The sequence below is a fragment of the Pituophis catenifer genome, unplaced genomic scaffold (assembly GCF_029215685.1).
Source record: "Pituophis catenifer annectens isolate HBS135680 unplaced genomic scaffold, rPitCat1.0.hap2 SCAF_1, whole genome shotgun sequence".
Lineage (NCBI taxonomy): Eukaryota > Metazoa > Chordata > Lepidosauria > Squamata > Colubridae > Pituophis > Pituophis catenifer.
Window position 1 is genome coordinate 77,601,098 of NW_027256881.1, and position 24,472 is coordinate 77,625,569.

The 24,472-nt window shown below is 39.3% G+C and overlaps 1 protein-coding gene across 1 annotated transcript in view; it reads right to left on the reverse strand.

The window, feature by feature from the left end:
- PNLDC1 (PARN like ribonuclease domain containing exonuclease 1) overlaps positions 1-24,472 on the reverse strand; it is a 42,084-nt gene continuing 17,612 nt past the window's right edge. Inside the window, exons 8-19 of the mRNA XM_070951531.1 lie at positions 22,611-22,690; positions 20,880-21,017; positions 16,851-16,920; positions 16,021-16,106; positions 14,609-14,664; positions 13,210-13,274; positions 12,989-13,042; positions 10,256-10,298; positions 6,443-6,539; positions 2,890-3,065; positions 1,329-1,427; positions 1-103 (exon numbers count right to left, since the gene is read on the reverse strand). Of these exons, the coding sequence (XP_070807632.1) occupies positions 31-103; positions 1,329-1,427; positions 2,890-3,065; positions 6,443-6,539; positions 10,256-10,298; positions 12,989-13,042; positions 13,210-13,274; positions 14,609-14,664; positions 16,021-16,106; positions 16,851-16,920; positions 20,880-21,017; positions 22,611-22,690 (1,037 nt within the window). The 3' untranslated portion in view covers positions 1-30. The remainder of the gene's footprint in view (positions 104-1,328; positions 1,428-2,889; positions 3,066-6,442; positions 6,540-10,255; positions 10,299-12,988; positions 13,043-13,209; positions 13,275-14,608; positions 14,665-16,020; positions 16,107-16,850; positions 16,921-20,879; positions 21,018-22,610; positions 22,691-24,472) is intronic.

Below are 24,472 nucleotides of genomic sequence, written 5' to 3' on the forward strand. Positions count from 1 at the left end.
AGAAACCAAGCATTTCTAGTGGATGAGCTGTTACGCACGACAACTATAAGAGCCTCCAAGTAAGAAAGCCAGCAGAGACCAAGAAGCCACAATGCCACATATTCTGAAAGAGCACAAACAAATAAACATAAATGCAATTGTTCCAAAGCCAAACAATATCAAGTGTTTAACATCAAGTTTAGTTCTACCTGCCATAGATTCAGTTTCAACTGAATTCATCATTCAAATTGGGCAATTTAATTACAAGGGCATTACACAATGGTTTAGATACTCCATGCTTTACTTATTGTGTAAAACCCCATAATTCCCAAAGCAGCTTATAGCTGCTTTCAAATATATTAAATCACATTCAATAAGTAATTTTAAATAAACTCATTCATAATAAAATACAATATCCTGTTAACACAATCCTGTTAATTCTGAGAATCTTTCTCAGATTTTCTACTTGCTCAGCCTTTGTCTTCACTATTTGAAGTAGCAAAACAAAATGAATACATATATAAAAATTTCATGGCCTACATCTGTCTTCCCCAAGCAGATTCTTCCAAGTGTGTTGGAATACAGCTCAATTCAACCTTGGCCTGTGCAACTATGGAGGCTAGAGATGATGGAAACTGCATTTCTCAGTCCAGAGCAAATATGTCTTTATATTCAATGTTCATTAGAAAGTGGCCGGAACCGTGCTTCAGAGTGCATTATCAATAAAGCTTAAAATAAATCCTGCACTTTTTCAACCCTGGTTCTGTTCTATCTTCCCATGGCTTTAAGCACTGTATATCATTGAGGCTAAAGACTGACAGGTTTTACACTGGTAAGATCACAACTGTATTCCACAAACAGTGCAATTTGGAGATGGAAGTGTTTTTGATATATCAATTCAACATCTTGAATAATTAAGCTCCTAAATGATGCTATCCAGGATGAAAACTTAACAATTACATATTTTTTGAGAATTATCTCATAAATTCCTGCTGGCAGAAAAGACAATTGGGCTACTGTATGTCATACTACTGTATGTAGCTGTTCTGTCTCCAATGGCATGAACATCTGACAATGTCAATCTGGATGACACTCAATAAGCTTTTAATCGTTAATATTTTGAAAATTGATGCTTGTCCAATAGATGAGTGGAAAGAAATCATGGCAGCCAAATGTAGCACACTTCTCTTGAAGAATGTACTTCTAATTGAGCAGTTGCAGCCAAATGCAGATTACAACAACTCAAACATTTAAGTAGGGGTAGATTTCTCCATCAACACCCAGACTGAATTAAGGTAAGTTTTGTAAACTACCATTCCAAAAGATAGCACAAAGTCAAGCTTACTTACTGTAAGAAGCTAGTCACTTGTGGAGAATGCTTCCAACGGTGATACACGGAAATCTGCAGGTTGGGATGGGCTTTATATACTTTCATAACTATCCTGATGCTGTAAGAATAATTTGAAGAGGAAACTCAGCTTGTTGGCTAATACAGTAAAGAAGAATGCTTCATACAACCAAATAATAGTTTTGCTACCTGAAGAAGCAGGCACTAATCAATGCTGGGAAACTGCTGCCTCAGCTATAGTCCCAAAGGTGCTTTTTCAAGAGGCAACTGGACTTTCTGGTTTTTCTTTGAAGATGTTTTGCTTCTCATCCAAGAAGCTTCTTCAGCTCAGAGCTGAAGTGAGAAGTGAAACATCTTCAAAGAAAAACCAAAAAGTCCAGTTGCCTCTTGAAAAAGTACTTTTCGAACAACCATGATCTGGATGACTGAGAACCTCCATAGACATTTGCCTCAACTAGTGTTCCTCTTGCCTCACAAAATAAGCCACACTCTTAGCCAGAAGAAATTAAAACAGGAAGGCAGAAATTAAAACAGGAAGGCAGTCAGAGAATGAAGGGACTGAGTTTTTTCTGGCTGATGGCCAATCTACGGCCACCTAACTTACCTCCACATCAACCTGACCAAAGTATGCTTGCTCACATTCTCACAGCACAAAGGATTTATATGTTAGCCCTTTGTCCTAAGGAAAAGAAGATTCCACCTTGCTTTCACTCAAGTTTCCATCTTTTCCTTTTTAATTGTTCTCTTGGCCAAAGCAAAAGACCAAGAGGAACAATTCCACAGCAACTTCTCGTCTTACTTCTTCTGCACAACTTTCATTTAAGCCCATTTCCATTTCCCTATTTTGTTTTTAGGACTGATAATTAAAAGCTCAAGCATGGCACTAGTATATAATATGCTTGGTTCAGTTTTGCCTTAATAGATTTATGAACCTGTCCATTCTGCCACATAAGCCATGGTTTCTTCAATAAATCTTTAAACCATGATGAACGAGGAAATAGCTGCAGAGGAAGGACTCAGAATTGTTGAGAAATTACCAATAAATTGTTCTTATTCTTTGAAGCTATAAGAAGTTTTGTTTTGAGATGGGAAAAGGGAAATGTAAGCAGGAGCAGAGGTTGAGAGAAAACAAAATGTTGAAATACTAATGGAATTTGAACTATTTAAATCTCTAGATAAGTTCCAGATAGTACATAACTAGAAAGTGAGACCATTTTAAAGAAAACCAAGACATAGGACAATAGATCACAAGATGTTTGAGCATGTAAAGATAACTAAGATTTCTCCATCTTTTAAATATTTGAAAGATTAATTCTCATATTATTTGGGAAGAAAGACAATATTATTCATAAAATCATAAGAGTTGGAAAGAATCTTAGAGGTTATCTAGTCCAACCTCCTGCTCAATGCATGATCCACTAGAACATCACAGACAGATGATCATCCAACTCTGAAAATCTCTAACAAAAGTGAACATACAGTGGCAGCCTGGTCCATAGGCTGATAGCCCATACAGTCAGAAAATTGCAAATTCAGACACAGTTGGGATTTTAATCACATACTCTTTAAAATGATTGGAGAGCAGGAGAAACTGGTTCATTCTTAGCTGACGGACATCAAACCTGCAGAAACTCCTCAGCTCTTGATGAATCTGCTCTTCAGTTACCCCATGCCACCCCTTCACAGTGGCTAGTAGGAGGGGTGGACGTGATGTTAGGTCATCCACACCAGAAAAATTCTGAGGAAATAATAAATTTTCAGTTACTTAGAGAAGCAGAAAGATGTTTCAGACTATTAATTGAAATGTTATGGCATTCTATACAAAACGGATACACGCTGTACAGTGATGGCAGGGGTGGGCTGCTAGGGGTTCGCAGGGGTTCGGGAGAACCTCTAGCTAAGATTCTGTGCAGTTTGGAGAACCCCCAAATCCCACTCCTGGCTGGCCCCGCCCACCCTGCCCCTCCTAGGAGTCCCCATGTGGCCCATTTTGGATACAGGTAAGTGTAGGGCGTGTGCGGAGGCTCGGGGAGGGCGAAAAATGGCCCTATCGGAAGTTCAAGAAGGCTGGAAATGGGGCCATTTCTGGCCTCCGGAGCCCGGGAAGGGCAAAATCCCCCCCCCGCCATGATGCAGGAGGCCAACTAGGCCATGCCCCCCAGCAACTGGGCAGAGAACCCCTTGCTAAAATTTTTGAAGCCCACCAGAGTGATGGGAACTTAAAATTAATGTAAATATTTTTAAAAAATAGCTATGATCATATCCTTTAAAGGCTGACTTGCTTATTAAATATACTGATAACATCTTGATGGCAAATTCCAAGTCCAGTTGACTTTAGCTGATCTAAAGGAAAAGTTGGCCAATACTTGTGTGGAAAACAAGCAGGAAATCCCAGAGCTACAGGTTAGAAAGGGACATTAAAAAACCATTCAAGAAGAAGGTAATAATGAACCATTTCTAATGTTGTTTGGACTTAACAGATCCTGGGAACACAGAGGAGTCATCAAGGCAATAAAAGGAGGAAGCAGAACCATTAGAGAAGAGATTTTGGAGTCCAGGGGAAGGGCAGAATTGTGAGAAACAAACTCAAAAGTAACCAGCTTTCTTTTTTGCCCAGCTTAACAGACACAACTCTGGGCAAGCTCACAACAACAGTCAAAATAAATAAATAAAAATTAAATCACTAGGAGAAACCTGGCACCTCAGCCATTCTCCTCCAATGCAACTAGGTTTTACATTAGGTATAAATTGATCTGGAGAATTATTTTGGCAAGCTTTCAAGGTTCTGTTACATTATCCTACTGGCATTAAAGATCTTATCCAGAAATCCAAGTGATACTTGTTTTCTAAGGTTGGCAGCTTCAGAGGGATTGGCAATATTGCTGCAGAACAAATTGCATGGCCTGATGCAGAAAACCGCCAAGAATTGAGTACAATTCAAAAACATCATACAATCACACACTGCAACGGTTGGAAAAGATCTTGGAGATAAGCTACTCCAACTCCCTTCCCACTGGGTTTCTACTACTACGGCAGAATCTTTACTCTCTTCAATAATGTTACATGGTTGGGAATCCTGGATTTGATATTCAGGGTGTGTTTTGATAAAAACACACTTGACAGACTGTAGTCCTGCAAACATGAAATGTAAATTTGAAACAATTAAAACTATTAAGAATCAATGCTCTTGGAATGTAAGTTCACTATGGGGCAACAACGTGAATGTTTAAAGGAAATTTGCTTTCAGAGATTAAATAATGACTAATCACACGAGTCTGTAATTAAGGATGGCAATGTAGCATCAGTATATTTCCTGCTGAATTCCAGGCCCTCATTTAATCCTTTCCATTTTAAAAAAAGTTACATAATGAAGTTGGTGAAAATATTTAAATACTGAGACCTCAAAGCAAGACAGGAATCTTCTGTCATCACTACCCTCTTTTCCTTATATCGTATCATATCAAAGGGAATGATATACTGCTGAACTTCTGTCCAGCCACATTAAAACTCAAAAACAAAGTGGGAGTTGAGAAAAACAAACGAACAAAACTTCGTGACAAGTGGGTGAGACGGGGACATACAAAAATGTCAAAGAAAACAGTGAGAAGGTCAAAAAAACTGCATGCTGCTCAGATGCCCAAATTTAGAGAAAACAGAATGCTGTCAACATTGGGAATTAATGATGTTCCCAAACTTCATGATAGCCTATTTTAAGTGGGTCCCTGGAAACATATTTACTCAAAAGACCCTGGAGACTCGCACTAAATTTGATATATTTCTCTAAGCATATGAACTAGTGCAAGGCATTTAAGTCAAATGTGGTAAACTAGGACATGTAGTCAACTGCCTTTATTATTTGCTGCTGATTATTAATCAGAAAAATTGGACATTTACTTTCTTCCTATAATATGAACAACACATATGCTGCCCATAACAGTATCTTAATAAATGATCCTGTTTTGCCTCCTTGCCTACATAGGGAGAAAGGGAAAGAAGCAGGGGAAGAGAGAAAGAGATCCTTAATTTCACAATTCCTCCCATAACAGATACAAGCTCCGTAAGGGAAAAGGTAGGCTCCTCTGGCTGCAAAAATTATGTTTCTTCATTACACAACAGAAAAAGGGTGAGTGGGACAGAAATCTGGTATAAGCAATTGATGATGAGATAATTGTTTTAATTCCTCTTTTTTCCCAAATTCTGCACTCAAACATCCCAGCTTTTCACTGTGTAGCTATTACAAGCCTCCTGCCCCCAAACGCCTTCTCCCTGAGGCCCACTTCATAGGCCAGGGGTGGGGAATTATGGCCCTTTACAATCTATGAGCTTCAATTCCCAGGAACTCTGGGAGTTGAAGTTCACAGATCATAAAAGAGCCAAAGTTCCCGAGCCCTGTCAGAGATCAATCCCGTAGGATTTTAGCCGATGGGGGAGGAGGAGCCTTTTCCTGCCTGGGATGGAGGGCCGCTGTAACTCAGCTTTTGTGCTCTGATTAAAGAGTCACAGAGGACACAGATGGTCCTGAGATCTGGACCATCCCCACCCTATTGGCCTTCCGATAAGCGGTGAAGACCTGGGCTTTTCCGGCAGGCCTGGGGCCGTTGATCTCGCTGTTGCGATCTGGCGAGATCCGGCCATGAATGGTGTGAATGGGTTTTAATAGTTTTTAATGTTTTAATTTTTAATGTTTTTATATATGGTTTTTAAATGCATTGTAAGCCTCCTTGAGTCTTCGGAGAAAGGCGGCATACAAGTTGAACAAACAAACAAACAAACAAACAAACAAATAAATAAATAAACAAACATTGCTTGTGATGTTGTGGTATCATTGGGGCACCTAAAATTCAGGGATTTTTCGTTCTTACTTTTTTGATTTTGAGATGGCTTTAAGGGACAAATGTGCAATAGAAACCAATCCAATTTGGGAATGGGAGGTGGGAGAATTTAAGGAATACAATCAGTGCCTTAAAGAAATATTTACTACATCCACTACAAGCCACCTTCCCCAACAAAATTAGCCCTGCCATTTCAAGGGAAATCTGAAGCTGCTCACCCCAACTTGCTAGCTTATCTCTTCTCATAACTGGCTGATGGAATCCTTTTGTATTTCATACTCACAATTTTCTGAATTCCGCCTCGAATCAAGTTCACCTGATTCACATATGCAGCTAATACATCAAGGTACTGAGAAAAAGTGGGTGCTGTTGTTTGATGACTAAATGAAAAGAAATAAGATGAGTTTTTAATAATTTAACAAAGTTGCATTGGAGACAGATACCATGACTGCAAAGTATAAATGCCAAATTCCCATTTAATGCTTTTTGTCCAGTTTAAAATGTTTGCTCTTTGAAAAAAAGAAGAAAATATAATTAGACAATTTGCACCTTTTAGCCTAATAATCATCATATACAATATCCCAGTATGCCTTATTCAGTTTCATTTTTTAGAAGTTTTTGAACTATCAAATCCAAGCTTAATGCTTCTTTTTCAAACAAAAATACTTCCAACACTTAACCTTCTCTTTATACAAAAATTGCTCCATTCTTCGGTAATCTCAGTTGATTTATTCATGTCCTTCTTCCAAATCTACAATACCTACCGATTTTACCAGAAATATACATGTGTGGTATAAATATGGAGAAATTCATCTCAGTCTCTAAGATGTAATATCTAACTTTATCCACAGCAATCAAACATACTGATTCAACAAGCGATCCAGAATTCCAAGGCCTCCTGACTACTTATGATTAATTCAAATCCTAAAAGGGACATGTTACTTAGGATTTTTGTCTCTTGCCATAAAAGAAATTCCTTTAAAGTTCCTTAAGTGAAGAATATGACATTTGGAATTGTGATTTTTTAAAACTCCTCCAAGTAATTTGGTGGGGTTAGCAAATTTATTCACCTCTCTGATAATTCTGACTTTCAGAATATTTATTTATTTATTAATTTAATTTAATTTAATAATTTAATTTAATTTAATTTAATTTAATTTAATTTAATTTAATTTAATTTAATTTAATAATTTAATTTAATTTAATTTAATTTAATTTAATTTAATTTAATTTAATTTAATTTAATTTAATTTATTTAATTTAATTTAATTTAATTTAATTTAATTTAATTTAATTTAATTTAATTTAATTTATATGCCGTCCTATCTCCAACGGACTCAGGGCGGCTCACAACAATAAAATCCACAATAACCACAGTGCAAAGTTAAAATAACCAATTAAACCAGATAAAAATTAAAAACCCATATGAAACCCCATCAGTCCAGGCCGGGGGACTTGAATAACCAAGTTTTTAATTCACGGCGGAAAGTGCGAAGGTCAGGGGCCAGCCGGAGCCCCAAAGGGAGTTGATTCCAGAGGGTGGGCGCGCCCACAGAGAAGGCTCTACCCCTGGGGGCTGCCAGCCGACATTGTCTTGCTGACGGCATCCTAAGCAGGCTCTCCCTATGGGCGCGAACCGGGCGATGGGAAGTTGTTGCTGGCTGCAGGTGGTCCGCCAAATATCCTGGGCCTAAGCCATGTAGGGCTTTATAGGTCATCACCAGCACCTTGAATCTCACCCGGAGGGCAACCGGCAACCAATGCAAGTTGCGCAGGAGAGGTGTTACACGGGAGTATCGGGATTCTCCCATCACAACCCACACGGCTGCATTTTGCACCAGCTGAAGCCTCCGAGTGGTCCTCAAGGGCAGCCCCATGTAGAGAGCGTTACAGTAGTCAATACGGGAGGTGACTAGCGCATGAATAACTGTGCGTAGGGCATCTCGGTCCAAGTAGGGGCGCAATTGGCGCACCAGACGAATCTGGGCGTATGCCCCCCTGGTCACGGTTGTTATATGGTCTTCTAAACTCAACCGTGAGTCCAGGAGGACACCCAAGTTGCGTGCCCTGTCTACAGGGGGTAAAACTTCACCCCCTATAGCCAACGATGGAACCTCTCCTTCGGACCGAGATACCGGTACCCACAGCCACTCGGTCTTGGCAGGGCTGAGCTGAAGCCTGTTCCTTTCCATCCAGACCTGTACCGGTTCCAGGCATCGGGCCATCACGTCGAGGGCATCACTGGGTTGGTTCGGGGTGGAAATAAAAAGCTGAGTATCATCAGCGTACTGGTGGTACTTCACCCCAAAACCACGGATGATCTCCCCCAGCGGCTTCATATAGATGTTGAACAGAAGGGGCGAGAGAACCGATCCCTGGGGCACCCCACAAGTGAGGGGCCTCAAGGTCGATCTCTGCCCCCCTGCCAACACCGCTTGCGTTCGATCCGAGAGGTAGGAGAACCACCGTAAAAAGGAGCCTCCCACTCCTAGCTCCTGAAGCGCCACAAGATACCGTGGTCGACGGTATCGAAGGCCGCCGAAAGATCTAATAGGACCAGAACAGAGGAATAACTTCTGTCCCAAGCTCTCCAGAGATCATCCACCAGAGCGACCAATGCCGTCTCCGTGCTGTACCTGGGTCTGAAACCCAATTGGTACGGGTCGAGGTAATCCGCTTCATCCAGGGCCAGTTGGAGCTGACGTGCCACCACACTCTCAACAACCTTCGTTAGAAAGTGGAGGTTGAAGACCGGACGAAAATGACTCAAAACAGCTGGATCCAAGGCGGGCTTCTTGAGGAGGGGCCTCACCACCGCCTCCTTCAAGGCTGCCAGAAAGCTTCCCTCCCCCAAGGAAGCCATTATCATCACCTGGATCCAGCCGCGTGTCACCTCCCGAACTGAGTAAATCAGCCAGGAGGGGCACGGGTCCAGCACACAAGTGGCCGCACTCAGCTTCCCCATGATACTGTCCACTTCCTCTGGGGTAACAGGATCGAACTCTTCCCAAAGCACAGGACCTGCTGCCTCCTCACTCTCTGACTCTGTCCAGTCAGAGTCCAAGCCGTCCCGAATCTGAGCAATCTTGTCCAACAGGTGCTGGCTAAACTCCTTGGCTCGCCCTCACAGAGGGTCTTCCCTCACCCTCTGATTCAAGAGGGAGCGGGACACCCTAAACAGGGCAGCCGGGCAATTCTCTGCGGATGCGATGACATCGGCGAAGTAGCGATGCTTTGCCGTCGCCAACTCCACCAGGTAGGCCCGTGTTATTTATCAGTTATGTAGATGTTTCTCAACTTCTAACATGAAACAGCATTTATTGTTTATTGTTTATAGTGTTTTGTAAGGTTTTATAATGTTTCTAATATGTGTTAGTTTGCATTAATATGAAAAGGGGAAGATGTTACATTTGTTTTCATTGGAACTTTTATACTGTTTTACAATGCTTATAATATTGTTTATGTAATATGAAAAGGGAAGATGTTACAGTGGTTATGTCTGCTGTGCAAGCAGCTCTATTCTGAGATGCATTTCCTGCCTCTCTAGAAATTGTGTTTAGCTGCTCCTGTGAGGCAGTTTTCGGTTTCTGTCATATATATATGTATATATGTATATGTATATGTATATGTATATGTATATGTATATGTATATGTATATGTGTATGTATGTATGTATGTATGTATTTGTTTTCATAGATTTTCACGGGTACAGGTATGCAAGTCTTGGTGTATTCGGGTCTTTTCCCATGTAAGATTGAGAGAATCTTGGGGACGTTTCGACGAGGTCCCACTCGTCATCTTCAGGCTGGTGTCTTCGGCTTCATGCATGTGTGCTCTGCTTGGGATTTGTTTGTTGGGATTTTAGAGGATTTTGAGCTGGGATCTTAGCCAGGATTTTAAGCATTTTAACTAACAGACTTTTAATGACACGAGAAAACTCCTGAGATTTTAACTTTACACACACACACACACACACACACACACACACACACACACACACAGAGAGAGAGAGAGAGAGAGAGAGAGAGAGAGAGAGCAATAAAAAATTAATTATTGCCATTCACACCTATCATTGAAAAGTCAAACTGTTACTTACTCAGTTTTTCTGCAAAGGAGCAAGTGAGCTATTTTAAGAAGGACTAGAAGAAAGGATATATATAGTTATATACACATTGTTAGTTACTATTAGTGCTATGACTGAAAAAAGAAATGGGAAAACTATTAAGTGAAAAGAGAATCTCACAATGACGTTCCCCTACCATAGTTCATACAAACCATTAGGAGCTCTGGGCTCAGACTTGAGCCTGTCTTGAGGGCACCCAACTAACTAACCCTTCAAATATTCCTAGATTTGCCAAATTGCAAAAGTTACAATAGTAAGATTATGGCTGGTTCCTTAGCTAAGAATTTACCACCATTCCCAAAAGGACTGGAATATGTACTCTTGCAGGAGACACAAACATTACTTTCATTTGCTTTTTAAAAACGCAGTAATGGAAGGGAGAGAATTATAAGAGTAGTCCTCGCTAAACGAGCATTAATTCAACAACCATTCATAAAGTTAGTTATGACTGGACCTGGCCAAAGATATGGCCGTTGCAATGCCTCTGCAGCTATGTCATTACATAGCAATAGCAACAGCCCTCAGACTTATATACTGCTTCATAGTGCTTTACAGCCATCTCTAAGCAGTTTACAAGTCAGCATATTGCCCTCAACAATCTGGGTCCTCATTTTACTAATCTCGGAAGGATGGAAGGCTGAATCAACCTTAATCCCACCTGGATCAAACTGGCAGTCAACCCTGATCCCACCTGGCAGTCAGCAGAATTATCTCAATACTGCGTTTTAACCACTGGGCCACCATGGCTCCAAAATTTGGGCACTTCACCCTTATTTCTGACTGCAGCGTGCACTTCAATTCCTCCTATTTCCCTATCTCACGCCATCTCTAGCCTTTTGGCCACCCTGCACTCCACTGAAACCTACCCCTGCTGCCCCTCACTGACGTTTGCCACCCCACCTTCTTACTTCTGCTGTTGAGGCACACAAAACATTGCAAAGGGAAGGAGCTGCCTTGGCTGGGAGAAGTGTGAGGTCTTTTCCTAACAACAGTACAGCCCTCACTTAACCGAGCAAAGGGACTCCCGGAACTACCTTTGCCAAGTGGTGCAGTCATGTGATGTTTCACCTAAGAAACTGCTTCAATTACCAACAGAAATTCCGGTCCCATGTAGGATAATTAAATGAGTGTAAATGGAAATTGGGAGAGTAATCAAGGTTTTAATTTGGACTGGTGGAGCTACATGCAGATAAGTTCTAGATATCAAAAAGATAGGGATCAATTTGGTATAGAGATGAAGTACAACAATTTAGACAAAATTATGTTGGGGATTGAAAAGAAAATGCTAGCCAGATTTTATAACCTCTTATTAGGCGAAGACAGAGCAGAAGGGATAGCCAGGAATCAACTAAGCATTTGGGAAAAAAATATTGGCCACAGACTAAATTTCAACGACTGGGAGGAGGCTTGGAATAGAAACTATAATCTTACTAAATCAGCAACTTATAGGGAGAACCACTACAAAATATTTCACAGATGGTATCTAGCCCCAGCTAGATTAGCAAAAATATTTCCTACCGCCTCAGGAATTTGTTGGAAGTGTGGAAAGGAGGTTGGCACCTTCTTTCATATGTGGTGGTCCTGCTCGGAGACAAAAAAGTTCTGGACAAAAATACGAACTTGGCTGCGAGAAATAGTGGAAGAAGATATAAAATTATCTCCGGAAATTTTTCTACTAGGAATGACGGGAGATGGACTCTCTAAGGACAAGACACAATTAATTATACATATTATAACAGCGGCCAGATTAACCTTCGCAAAATACTGGAAAGATAAACAAATCCCTCCAGAGATGACAATAACAAATAAAATTCTAGAATGTGCAGAAATGGCAAAATTAACTAGTGTTCTTAAAGACGATGAGAATTCAAAATTTAAGGCAGTATGGGAAAGGTGGTACAAATGGTGGAATAATAGAACAAGACTATAAGGATATGCCTATTTCTAATAATGATAGATTTGAAGATACTTGATGTGTATATAATGTATATATGTAATCGCACGATACCTCAGATGTTACCTGAGATTTGATATTTTCTTTTTAAAAAACCTTTTTTTCAAAAATCAATAAAGTATTTTTTTTTAAAAAAAAAAAGGAAATTGGGAGATTTCCAGCGGGGAATTTACTTTTCAGAGGAAAAGCATACAAATACATTTTTAAAAAATGAGTTATTCATGAAATTTCACTAGCAACAAATAAACATTTACAGATTTTATATATTCATGAGCTGTGAAGGTCAGGATCCAGACATTCTATCTGAAGGCAAAAGCTGCAAAGTGAAAGCTTTAACTATGCTGAAGTTTTCCTTTCTACAGTGTAGGAGAAAATAGGATAGAAGCTACTTGGTTGCATCTGAACAAGTGGACAGCATAATTCTATAAAGAGCTGTGGTGGCCCAATGGTTAGAATGCAGTATTGCAGGCTAATTCTACCAACTGCCAGCAGTTTGATTCTCACTGGCTCAAGGCTGACTCAGTCTTCCATCCTTCCGAGGTCAGTAAAACGAGGACCCAGATTGTTGGGAGCAATATGCTGACACTTAGAAAGGGCTATAAACAACTTTGAAGTGGTATATAAGTCTAAGTGCTATTACTATTGCTATAACTGTAAAGCTACCAGTTTTCTATCCCTTGGATAATCCATATCTGAAATTGGACAAAGCCTAAAAAAGAAATACATTAGATTCTTAAAGATAAAGCACATACCTGCTCCACAGAGGAATGCATCATAGGCGGCCTCATGAGGACACTTATTTATAGCTGAAAGATTTCAAATGCAGAGAAAAAGTAAAACATGGAAAAAGATGTTACACAAGACTTATAAAAAAAGCCGGCTGATGTTTTAATAATTAAAAGTGATATATAAACCATAAATGAAGAGAGAATAATGGTTACATGGTAAGAGTTTCATTCCGAACCAGACGTACCGTATCTGAGACAATCATCCGAGTGAAAGATCTCTGGACAAAGCTGGTCTGTTGGATTCACAACACTGTTAAGAGGCAGAAATTATTTTTACTCCCTGCATGTTTCTTTCTGACAGTACTAATAATCTTCATTGTCTGGCCCTTTTTGAAAAAACTAGGTGGACTTTTTTTTTATAAATTGAAGCTAGAAAGACCAGTTGATTCAGTGAATGTATATCTATACCAGGGGTGAAATTCACTTACCTTCCCTACTGGTTTGTAAAGCCTTCTGCGCATGCGCAGAGGCTTAAAATTGTTGCAAAAAAGCGATGTCATGATGTCTGCGTGGGTGGGCGGAGCCTCCCGCAGCCGCCACTACCAGTTCGCCTGAGCTGGATAGAACCTGCTGAATTTCACCCCTGATGTGTATCCATTCTGCTACTGTTTTATTGTAGGGGTAAGAAACAGAATCAGGTCTAAAGACTTCCCCTCCTTCCCCCAATTACCAGTGGTTGGGAAAAAAATTTAACTAGGGCTTTGGGGAAGTCATCTCTCTCCCAGTGAAATTCTACTGCTGCCATAGCAACTTTCTTTTCTTTTCATGAGGAGGTTGCACCCCTTCCCTCCCTCCTCCTCCACATCCACTCATATGGCTGCTTTGAAACAGAGAAATTGAGTGGGACTAGAATTTCTAGAATAGGTCTCCAGAGGTCAGCTGTAAAGACCTGATACCGCTATTTTATACTCTCCTGTAACTTCTCAAGAACACCATTTATAGAAACTTGCTATTCTCAGAAACTATGCATATGTCAATTCTATAAAGCAGACCAGAACAAGAAACAAGCATGATGTAGGCCTAAAAACTACTTTTATTAAAATTGGCCACAGTAACACAAACTTGCAAGTATGAACATGTTCTGCTCAATCCTATTTTGTCTATCAGGTAAAGTTTGTGTATGTATGTGGGTCTGAATGGATGGATGCCTGCTTGAGACATTTTTGCTCCCAGCCCCCAAATCTGGGATTCTGCAACTTTTATCTCCATCAAGGGCATCCTCTTGACTGTCTACACTATTGTAGATTTATGACCATGACATCAGCAAATTCTACAGATGGATTGACTTTAATGTTATCCTAAAATTTGCTGCTTGAGAGGACTACTCTACTGAGAATGACAAAATGTTTGGGCAAAACATTGGTTGTTTATTCCTCTTTCAAATGTCAAACTGAGCGACGTGCCATCTAACTACCTCTAAATGAAGGAAATACTGAAGACAGAGTACAGAATTAAAACACTATTTGATTTCTGAGAGTTTTTACTGGGATAATCAGTCAGTGAAATGAAGTAGTTGTTAAGATTACTAATCAGATATTTAGTGATTGAACAGGGAAGAGTTTAATGAAGAGGCATGTGGCTGACCTGCACAGCGTTTCATACAACTCCAAAAGGTAAGAAACTTGAGGAAACTGAAATTCCTGTGTTGAAAGTGGGGGGGGGGAAAAGAAACAAAAAGTGTTAAGGTGCCATGGATATGAATCAATTGATAAAGTATAAAGTAAAAGTATGGAAGCCAGATGGAAGATGTGAAATCCACTGTGTTTCTGAATTTTCTTATAACACTATCCTCTGGGTCTTCCCCTCTCACCTATGAGGAAAATGAGATCATTACCCATTTCACTATTAAATTTTCTATGCTATGAACACAACACCCTTAAATAAACTTGGAATTTACATGCATCAGAACTGATTAAACAAAGAGCCTTGATACTACAGTGGTCTAAGCACCCTGTTATTAACACAGCTGCCTGCAATTTACTGCTGGTTCGAATCTCTCCAAGGCTCAAGGTTGACTCAGCCTTCCATCCTTTCTAAGGTAGGTGAAATGAGGACCCAGTTTGTGGGGGCAATAAGCTGACTTTGTATAAATATACAAAAGTATGAAGGCTATTGCTTAACGCATTGTAAGCCGCCGAGTCTCCGGAGAAGGGCGGCATATAAATCAAAATTAAATTAAAAAATTTTTTATTCTACTTCCTCTGAAAACACTTCATCAGCTGCCCTCCCAAAAAAGGGGAAGCCTGGGGGAAATAGGATCCTATGCTGAAACTCAAGGAAGGCCAGCCCTACTCCTGTTTCTACAATGAGGATAAGTATTAACAATGATCTTAGCATCCTGCACTGTTGAGATCAGTGTGTGGAACTTACAAAGCAGCCCTCAAACACAGATATCACCATTGTCACTCTGAGCCGAGTCAGTTGTTACATGCTTCCAATTCATTTTTTCTTAAGTTCAAAAAGAGAAGTTTCTATTTGCTCAGTCTTAAAGTGTACAACTTTTAATAAATGCAATTCTCAGGTTCCTCAGGAACCTATCAACACCTTCTTGCAGTTCCTGCAGCACTGGGTTCATAAGCTTGGGACTTATGATAAAGTAGACCAGAAGCAGGCAAGCCACTTCTACTGAACTTGGGATCACTGCTCTTCTAAGAAATACTGAACAATGAAAAGCAAATAGTAGGCTTTCTTGATCTTTACTAAAAGGGGAAATGACTATGTGCTCATTTAATTCAATAAATTAGAATAGTTAATTTGAAAGAAAATGAAGTAGTGACAGAGCTTGATAGTCTAATAGTCCAGAACCATTCATTTTATTTCAATGGCACTTTATTGCCTCACACAAGTGGGATTTTTTTTAGCCACAAACTGAGATCCTTCAGTTATTTAGTCTGGGATATTAAGCATACTTTTTAAAAAACACTTTGAGAGGAAGAAAGAATTGCAGAGGAAAACAAGCTGGAACATGTTTAATTGTGGTAGAGAATGAAAATGACCTTCCAGGTGGCTTTGGCAATGTTCTTCGTATCCAAAAGAACAGGAAACAGGAAGTGAATGTTATCTTTGAATTCTTCATAGCTTTCTGAAAATTGTAAGTAAAAAATGGGAAAAGGAGGGAGAACAAATTACTGACTTGCAACTGGTTTATTAATGACTGTTCATAGTTACGAAGGAGTAAAGGTACTTACGACTTGGTTCTGAAGTTCCAAAGGCTGCTCTCTCCACAGTCAATGGGATTGCTCACATGATCAGCAATCAGCCTGCATTTACTTCTAGTTTTCAGTAAAAATGTTCCATAAAACAGGGCTCCCCAACCCCCAGGCTGTGGACCAGCACTAACTAGTCCATGGCCCTCTAGGAATCAGTCCACACAAGTGAGCAAAGCCCCATCCACACACATGCAAGATCCAAGCAGCAAGCAAAACAATGCCCCCCCCCCCAAGTCTGTGGAAAAACTGCCCTCCATGGAACCAGTCCCTGGCACCCAAAATATTGGGAGGTGCTGCCATAGAAAACAATGGGTTCACTTAACAACTGTGATTTGTTTAGTGACCGCCATAAAAAAGGATTGCAAAATTGGATTGGTCATGTGGGTGACCTGCTTTACGACCATCAAGACTTATGACCATAATGGGCAGACTCCATTACGGTTGCAAGTCGAGGACTATCTATAATGCTTACTTGTAAATCTATTAAGCTAATGCCATTAAACTTGCAAGAGACCAAAACAGCACCAGTTCTGTTCTAATAGCAAAGATCAAGAGCAATTGCTCAAGAGCAGAAAGAGGGATACATTCTATAGGACTAGTATTCGAAATGACTTTACCAGGAAGGGGTTTGTAAAATTTCTCGTGCAGATACAGAAGATCCATCAGCATATTGTGTCCCACCAACGGCTACAGAGAGCGGAAATAAAAATAAGAAAACAAAACAAAACTCAGTAACATTGTCAGTACCTCATTGCAGTTTTGCATTGCTCCTTTAAAAACACTAAGTGCAATTTGCTTGCTATGGCTATGCTTTGCAGAGAGGAACCTTCCAAACCCAGGCACAAAGTGATTATGTGTTAGTGTCAACTTTTAGAATTTTTTTCTAAAAACAAAACAAAACAAAACAAAACAAAACAAAACAAAAGCATTAATTCAAATGCAATGGGATACACATTGTAGGTAAGCCTTCCTCTGCCTTGGAATCCTTAGCAAGTTTGTACAATTCTGCTGGATGCAAGAAGCTTCTAGTTTAGTTTTCCTTTTGCAAGTAGCTTGGACCTTGGAATTTGCATTTCAAATCAGGTAGGTGCGTATCTTAAGCCTTACAGAACTACTGTATATAATTATATATTTGGAAATGCATTCAAACTAACTCCATCATGCTGAGAGATCTACCAGTACACTATGCTAAATATGTATTTGGAGCACATATATATTTATTATGAATTAGATTTAAGATGTAAGAATTCTGTCTTTACCAGCCAATTAGGAAAAAACAGGTAGTCCTTGCTTAATGACTGCCTTGTGCAAGTGATCGAAGTTACGACGGTGCTAAAAAAAAACACTTTGTGACCAATCCTTGCATTTATAACCATTTCAGTGCCCCATGGTCATGTGTTCATCATTCTGAAACTGGCATGCATTTATAACCAATATCCTTCAATCATGTGACCATTACTCACATGTCACTGGGTGTTGTGCCTTGTGATTCTTGACGAGTGTATCTTGTCTTTTTATGTACACTGAGAGCATATGCACCAAAGACAAATTCCTTGTGTGTCCAATCACACTTGGCCAATAAAGAATTCTATTCTATGTAATTTTTGCTTCCAACAAGTAGATAGTGCAGAACATAAGTAATGTAATGGAAGTGAAATCTTAAGTTGTGATCATATGATTTTATGGTTTAGGAACCATATTGCTTCACTTAATGACCGAAGGTTGAAAGCCCAGTTATGGTCATGAGATTTTCTGCTTAGTGACCACGTTACTTAGCAACTGTATTGCCAGTCCTAATTGCAGGTAATCCTCAATTTATTATCATAATCGGGACCAGAATTTCCATTGGTGATTAAGTGAATCACACCCAATGTTATGACCTTGTTTGAGGGATCCTTGGTTCTTTCTGTGTTTGGTTGTTTCCTTGCAAATGTTTCATTACCCAAACTAGGTAACTTCATCAGTGCTAGTCCAGCCTTGTTTGCTGTGGTTGTTAAACGAATCACTGCACTTGTTAAGTGAATCACACAGCCATTAAGCAAATCCAGTTTCCCCCACTGACTTTGCTGGTCGCATGCCAGCTGGGAAGTTTGCAAATGGTCACGTGACCCTGGGACACTGTAACTGTGAAGTTTCCGAAAGATGCTCTAATTAATTCATGAGCCATGAGCCAAACTTCAAAAGAAATACAGTCATTTATTAGGAGCACCATTTCGGCAATATTCGGATGCAGTTAGAACTAATCCCATGTAGATTTACGTTCCCCTATGACCCTGTCTCTCCCCTCCTCCCTGGCCATGTCATAAATCACAATCCCCAATTAACCACTTTGGCTGGCTGTGAAATCCAACACCCTTCTTCTGATTGCAGTAAGAAAGCAGTTCAGTTAGGGAAATCCGAGGTGGCGCAGTGGTTAGAGTGCAGTACTGCAGCTACTTCAGCTGACTGCTAGTTTAGCAGATCAGTGGATCAAATCTCACCGGCTCAAGGTTGACTCAGCCTTCCATCCTTCCGAGGTGGGTAAAATGAGGACCCAGATTGTTAGGGGCAATATGCTATTTAGTATACTGTCTTTGGTGTAAGCCACCCATAGTCCTCGGAGAGTGGGCGGCATAGAAATATGACTAATAATAAAATAATAAATAATAAAATCAATCAGCTCTATCAGTTCTCCCTCCCTTCTGCTTATGGCAACTTGAAAGCTTTGGAAGTTGACAGCAACCATCCTAAATATATGCTGGTTTTCAAGTGCCTGAATTTTGCTCATGGGACCATGGGGGTGCTGCGATGGTCATAAGTCACTTTTTCAATGCTGTCGTAACTTTGAACAGTTGCTAAGCAAATGGTTGTTAAATCAAGGATTACTTATACTATCATAAACAGCCTAATCATTCGCCTTAACAATATGCGACTAATGATACCTGAAAATTGCCTGTAAAGTAAAAGTGTGCAAAGGAAGCCCCCAGAGTTGTATTTGGCCCAAGAACATCAATCTTTTGGAGAGACTGTAAAAGTTACTATCAAATTTTAATCTGACAGAAGGGAAATTAATTCTACAAAAAACAGATCTATGGGCATGCAAAATTTAAATCAATTTTAAATGCAAATAAAATAAACTTTAACTTTTGTCCATCCTTTGTAGAGTGTGACTTTTGGAATACTATTTAAGGAACAACTGTAGGTTGATTTTGCAACAAACTCTGACAGAGTTTGACAGAAAGCTTATCCACTCCTGTTATAGTTTCATGTAACAGCAATAGTTTTGAACATCGTGAAAACACTGTCACTAGAGAATAGAGTATTTAACAATATATTCAAACTGAAAATTAATTTCCACAATCAGAATATGGGATCCATCGATTTCACAAACAAGATTTCAAGATTATTTTAAAACATGTTGAATGTATGTATCCTACATATAGTATGTGAATATAGTTCCTGCTAGGATAAACCCATCCTACTTATGCCAGCAGAGAAGGCCTACTATGGATCCCATTGGTCAAAGAACTCCGACTATCAGGATCCAGAAGAACAGCCTTCTCTGCTGCAGAACCCGCCCTTTGGAACATGCTACCTTCTAGGGCAGGGGTCCCCAACCCCAAGTCACGGACCAGCACCGGGTTGTGTCCTGCCAGAAACAAGTGAAACCCCATCTTCTCCTCTTTTAAATTTAAATTTTAAATACAAATTTTAATCTGTTTAATTATGGGGTATTTTAAAATTCAGCCAAATTATTTAATTCGTTTTAATCTATTTTAAATTTTGTATCTCTGTGTTTTATCTTCTGGCTGTTCACCGCCCTGAGTCCTTCGGGAGAAGGGCGGTATAGAAATTTAATAAAATAAATAAAATAAATCTGTGGGATGCAGGCAATATGTGAAACTACACCCCTTCCGATGCATGGAAAAACCCCTCCCCACAAAATTGGTCCCTGGTGCCCAAAAGGTAGGGGCCACTGTTCTAGGGTAAGTTCTGCCCCCATCCTCCTATCCCTCTGCAGGAGCCTGAAGACCTGGTTCTGCCAGGTGGCCTGGAGCCCCAATGATGGAGTTCCAGGCTGGAGGTAGCTGCTGGATTGATGTCAGATTCCACCTTCCCATCCCCCACCTCCCTTGCTCTCTGCTCCCATATGTCCATCTTTTTTGGTTATCCTATTGATGTATTCTCATTGTTTTCTTTTTCGTAGTTTATTTTATTGTTCAATTATTTTGGTTCTGTTGTGTCACTCTTTTCATTTCTTCCTTTTCATTGTTGTAAGCCATCTAGAGCAGGGGTGAAATCTACTTACCTTCCTTACCAGTTCGGAAGGGCACGCGCTGTGCACACAGACCTTCTGCGCATGTGCAATACCTTTTGCACATGCGCAGAAGGTAAAAAACACATTACTTCCTGGTTAAACCCAGGAAGTAATGACACCTGGGCGGGTGGGCAGTGTTTTACTCCACCATCGCTACCAGATCGCGGAACCACCGGCCAAGATTGCTACCGGATTGGGCGATCCGATCCAATCCGGAAGCATTTCACCCCTGATCTAGAGTATCCCCAGGGCGAGATAGGTGACAAATAAATTTAATAGTAATAAATAAGTATTTTGTAACTCAGGCTTATATCATGAATGAACTTTCTAACAGAAAACTGGGCTTTACCTTCTTAGCTCTCACAAGTGTCTGGAAGATATTGGTGAAGCCCCTTGCAGAATAAAGAATTTGTTCTCTTTGACATGGATCAAAAGCAGTGTTTTCCAGGACCCAGCGGTATTGTGGATTCATCTTTTTCACCATTAACTAAGAGATAAGAACAGTAGTTGTCATTAACTCATTCTCTTTTGTTACATCTGCTTGGTTAAATGTTTAAATACTAAATCTTTTTAACTGTCAAAACATATTTGTCTGTTCAAACTGATGGTGTTTGCTACATTTATTATACAGTATTTAACAGAGAGAATTTTTCAGTCTACAGTGACTGCAGAAAAATCGAGGCAATAAACCACTGTTTTAGGGGACAGGGAAAAATTTTTCGCTGTAGACATAAGCATTTTCTGTTTCAACTGCATAAGTTTTTCCCCTTGCCATATGTGTGTTTCCTTTGGGCAAAATATAAATAAAAAAGAAATTTTCCAAAGAAGAATGAAAGACTATTTAACCAAATGTATATGCATATTTATATGTATATAATTTAGCTCCATTTAGTATTGCATTAATAAAATTTATAGCGCACAAATGCTTAGTCTTTTTTATTTTTATTAAAACTCTCAAGAAACACAGCATTGGAACATATACAGATGCTCCAGAGTTTCTAAGGAATGAGAAGTATTTAAATTTTCAAAATCTAAAAGAAGAAATCTCTCCTGCATACTTTTTTTGTTGATTTTTTAAAATTAAATAAATAAATAAATAAATAATGAAGTGCCACATCTAACAACCAATTACAAGATTCAAGTAACATAATTTGTAATATCCATGAAAAATTAATATAGTGGAAAAAGAGTAAGCATTCAGAGAAAGCTCCCCATTTAATCTTAGCTCAAGCTTTTATGCCTTTTCTTAAACTATAACTTCACTTATTAATAGTTCCTTGTGTCACAATCGAATATTAATATTTTAAATAGAAAGTCACAAAATAATCCACCTTTGTTATTGTTGTGTGTTCTGTGAAAATAATACCTCTATGCCAAATTTCATTACTTTCTACTTTTTTTCAATCCTTTTTTTCCTGTTCTACTTACCATATCTGTTTTCATTTCATGCTAGCTGGTTTCATGGTTTAATCAAGTTCTATTTGTGCAATGACATGAATCCCAACAATCCTTCATAAAATTATACTGCAAATTTTCCCTTAAGATAATCACTACCTTTATTATTCTTGTATATTTCAAATAGTTGATTATTTCTGTATTCAGTATTTTCACTTATTTTTCCATAAACAGATATTCATTTAACATTCCATAATATTTATTTTTAAAAACCTCCTAATACAATTTCTAGAATTATTCATAAGCAAACATTTCCTTAAAAGTATTGTTCCTTAATAATTAGGCAGGATCTAAATGAAGCTCCATGTATGCCCATGCCTTACATATAGCATGTCACTAATAGAGAAGTATAGCATAAACCACTAATGTAGCAAGTATAGCATAAGCTGCTAATAGAGAAAAAAATTATGTAATTTGCAAAGCTGTATCATAAGCCAATTTTGTTCTGTGCCTAGTGATATGGCAAGCCTAATTTAACAACTACTTTTATATAATCCCAGCTAAACATTTGTCAGAAATTTCAATGTTAAAACATGGAAACCTATTCAATGGCAGGAATAGATTGATTTTGAGGATCTTAATACGTATACCAATCTTATCTAATATCCTACAATATTAAACTCACTTTTTCATCTTCCAAAGGAATAGTCCAAATATCTGGAAAAGCTTTTCTTAGAATGAGTTGTAGTTCAATCACTTGAAAACCTGTAAGACGAAGTGTAAATAGCATAATGGAAAGTTGAAAATGGTATAATTACAAGATATTTTTCTGTGATTAAAAAGGCTCTTCAGCCTTGCGCATTTAAGTGAGAAATTCATCACACTGTTATATAATTGAGAGATGCGAAGACACCAAAGGAAAATGTGAACAGAACATAAGAAACACAAATAATAAGATAAGAAACACACATATCACACATTTTCTTATCCTTTTTTCAGTATATTATTATTATTATTATTATTATTATTATTATTATTATTATTATTATTATTATGATTGGTCGCACAATCAACCAAATGTTTAGACTGGATTTGGCATTTTTATTCACCTATTCAGTTCTTCCCAAGGCCCTGGGATAGGCCAATGTTGTTCTTTGATGGGACTAAAGATATCATCATAGATATCATCGTAAGCCGTTCCAAATAAAGCTTCCTTTGGAATTGACTGGTGGCGATTGTTTAAGTGGTGCTCCAGATATTTGGAATTGCACCCAAGGTGCCTATTGCTATTGAATATTTTTGCTTTCTTTTGCCATAGTTGTTCTAATTCTATTTGCAGGTCTTTGTGCTCTGTAATTCTTATGGTTGGTTGCATAGCTAGGCAGATGTTTAGAGTTGGCATTTTTTTCTACCTATCAAGTCCTTCCCAAGGATGTGGGATGTCGACTGGAGAAGAGCTAGTTTCACTTTCGCCATGTGGATTGATAAACAAAGATGGTGACAACTCTGGCGTTAAGCTTGATGGCTGCCAGGTCACATGTGAGCAGGATCAATGCTGCTCCAGAGGTGACTGTCTAGGAAGCCCTAGAAACAGACCTCTTAAGTGCTTCCACAGCCACGATTCCAAATCTGGTGGCTGGAATTGCCACAGAGAGAGAGCAAGGAATAACCTTGCAACTCTCCTTCAAGAATAAAACTCGTTGGTGGTAAGAGGGGAAGAGAAATGCTCCGAGACCCCTGCTTTGAGCTCGTTGGTGGTAAAGCGGCAAAACTGCATAGAAAAAGCCGCGGCACTTCAATTAGCCTCAGTACAGCTGATTGTCGGTGCTGCGGAACTCAGGACGGCGGTGGCAGCGGCAGCCGTATTTAGCGATCCTGGAGCCTTCACCAGGAACCGCTTTAAATCTGTTGGTGGTATGTTGGTTTGAGCCCCTTTTGAAATCGTTGGTGGTATAGAGCTGTAAAATCCCCACCAGAAAGAAAAGGGAAAGAAAAGAAAAACTTCCCTTTAATATGGGGCTTCCAAAATGGCCGCTGCCAGGAGCGAAGCAAAGCCTGGTAGACCAGGTCACTCCAGTAAAGAATAGACCGGCAGGCTAAAAGAAATAAAATAGCCTGGTAGACCGGTACCTTTGAAAAAATTCAAACAAAATTTCAAAAATAAAAGGTAGAGAAAAATAAAATAAAATAGAAGAAATAAAATAAAGTCAAAAAACTCACAAATTGTGTAATATCGAACAGACCTGGGCTGAGAACCAGATCTGCAGATGTTGCTCTCAGGCCGACTGAGTCGAAACTGAGCCTGAAAGGGAGGAGCAAGGGGCGTGGTCAAAAAGCTATGACTCAGCTAGCAGCAGACCCGACTGAAACAACCCATGTCTGGACGATGTCACACCCTGATCAAGGAAATATGCCAAATCCAGTCTTATTATATCCCACGTTTTTTATTTATGTATTTATATATTTCTATCATCCCAAAGGTTTCATATCTATCTCTGTGGCAGTACTAGGCAGCAAACATATCTAATTCTCCTGCCTCCTATTTTC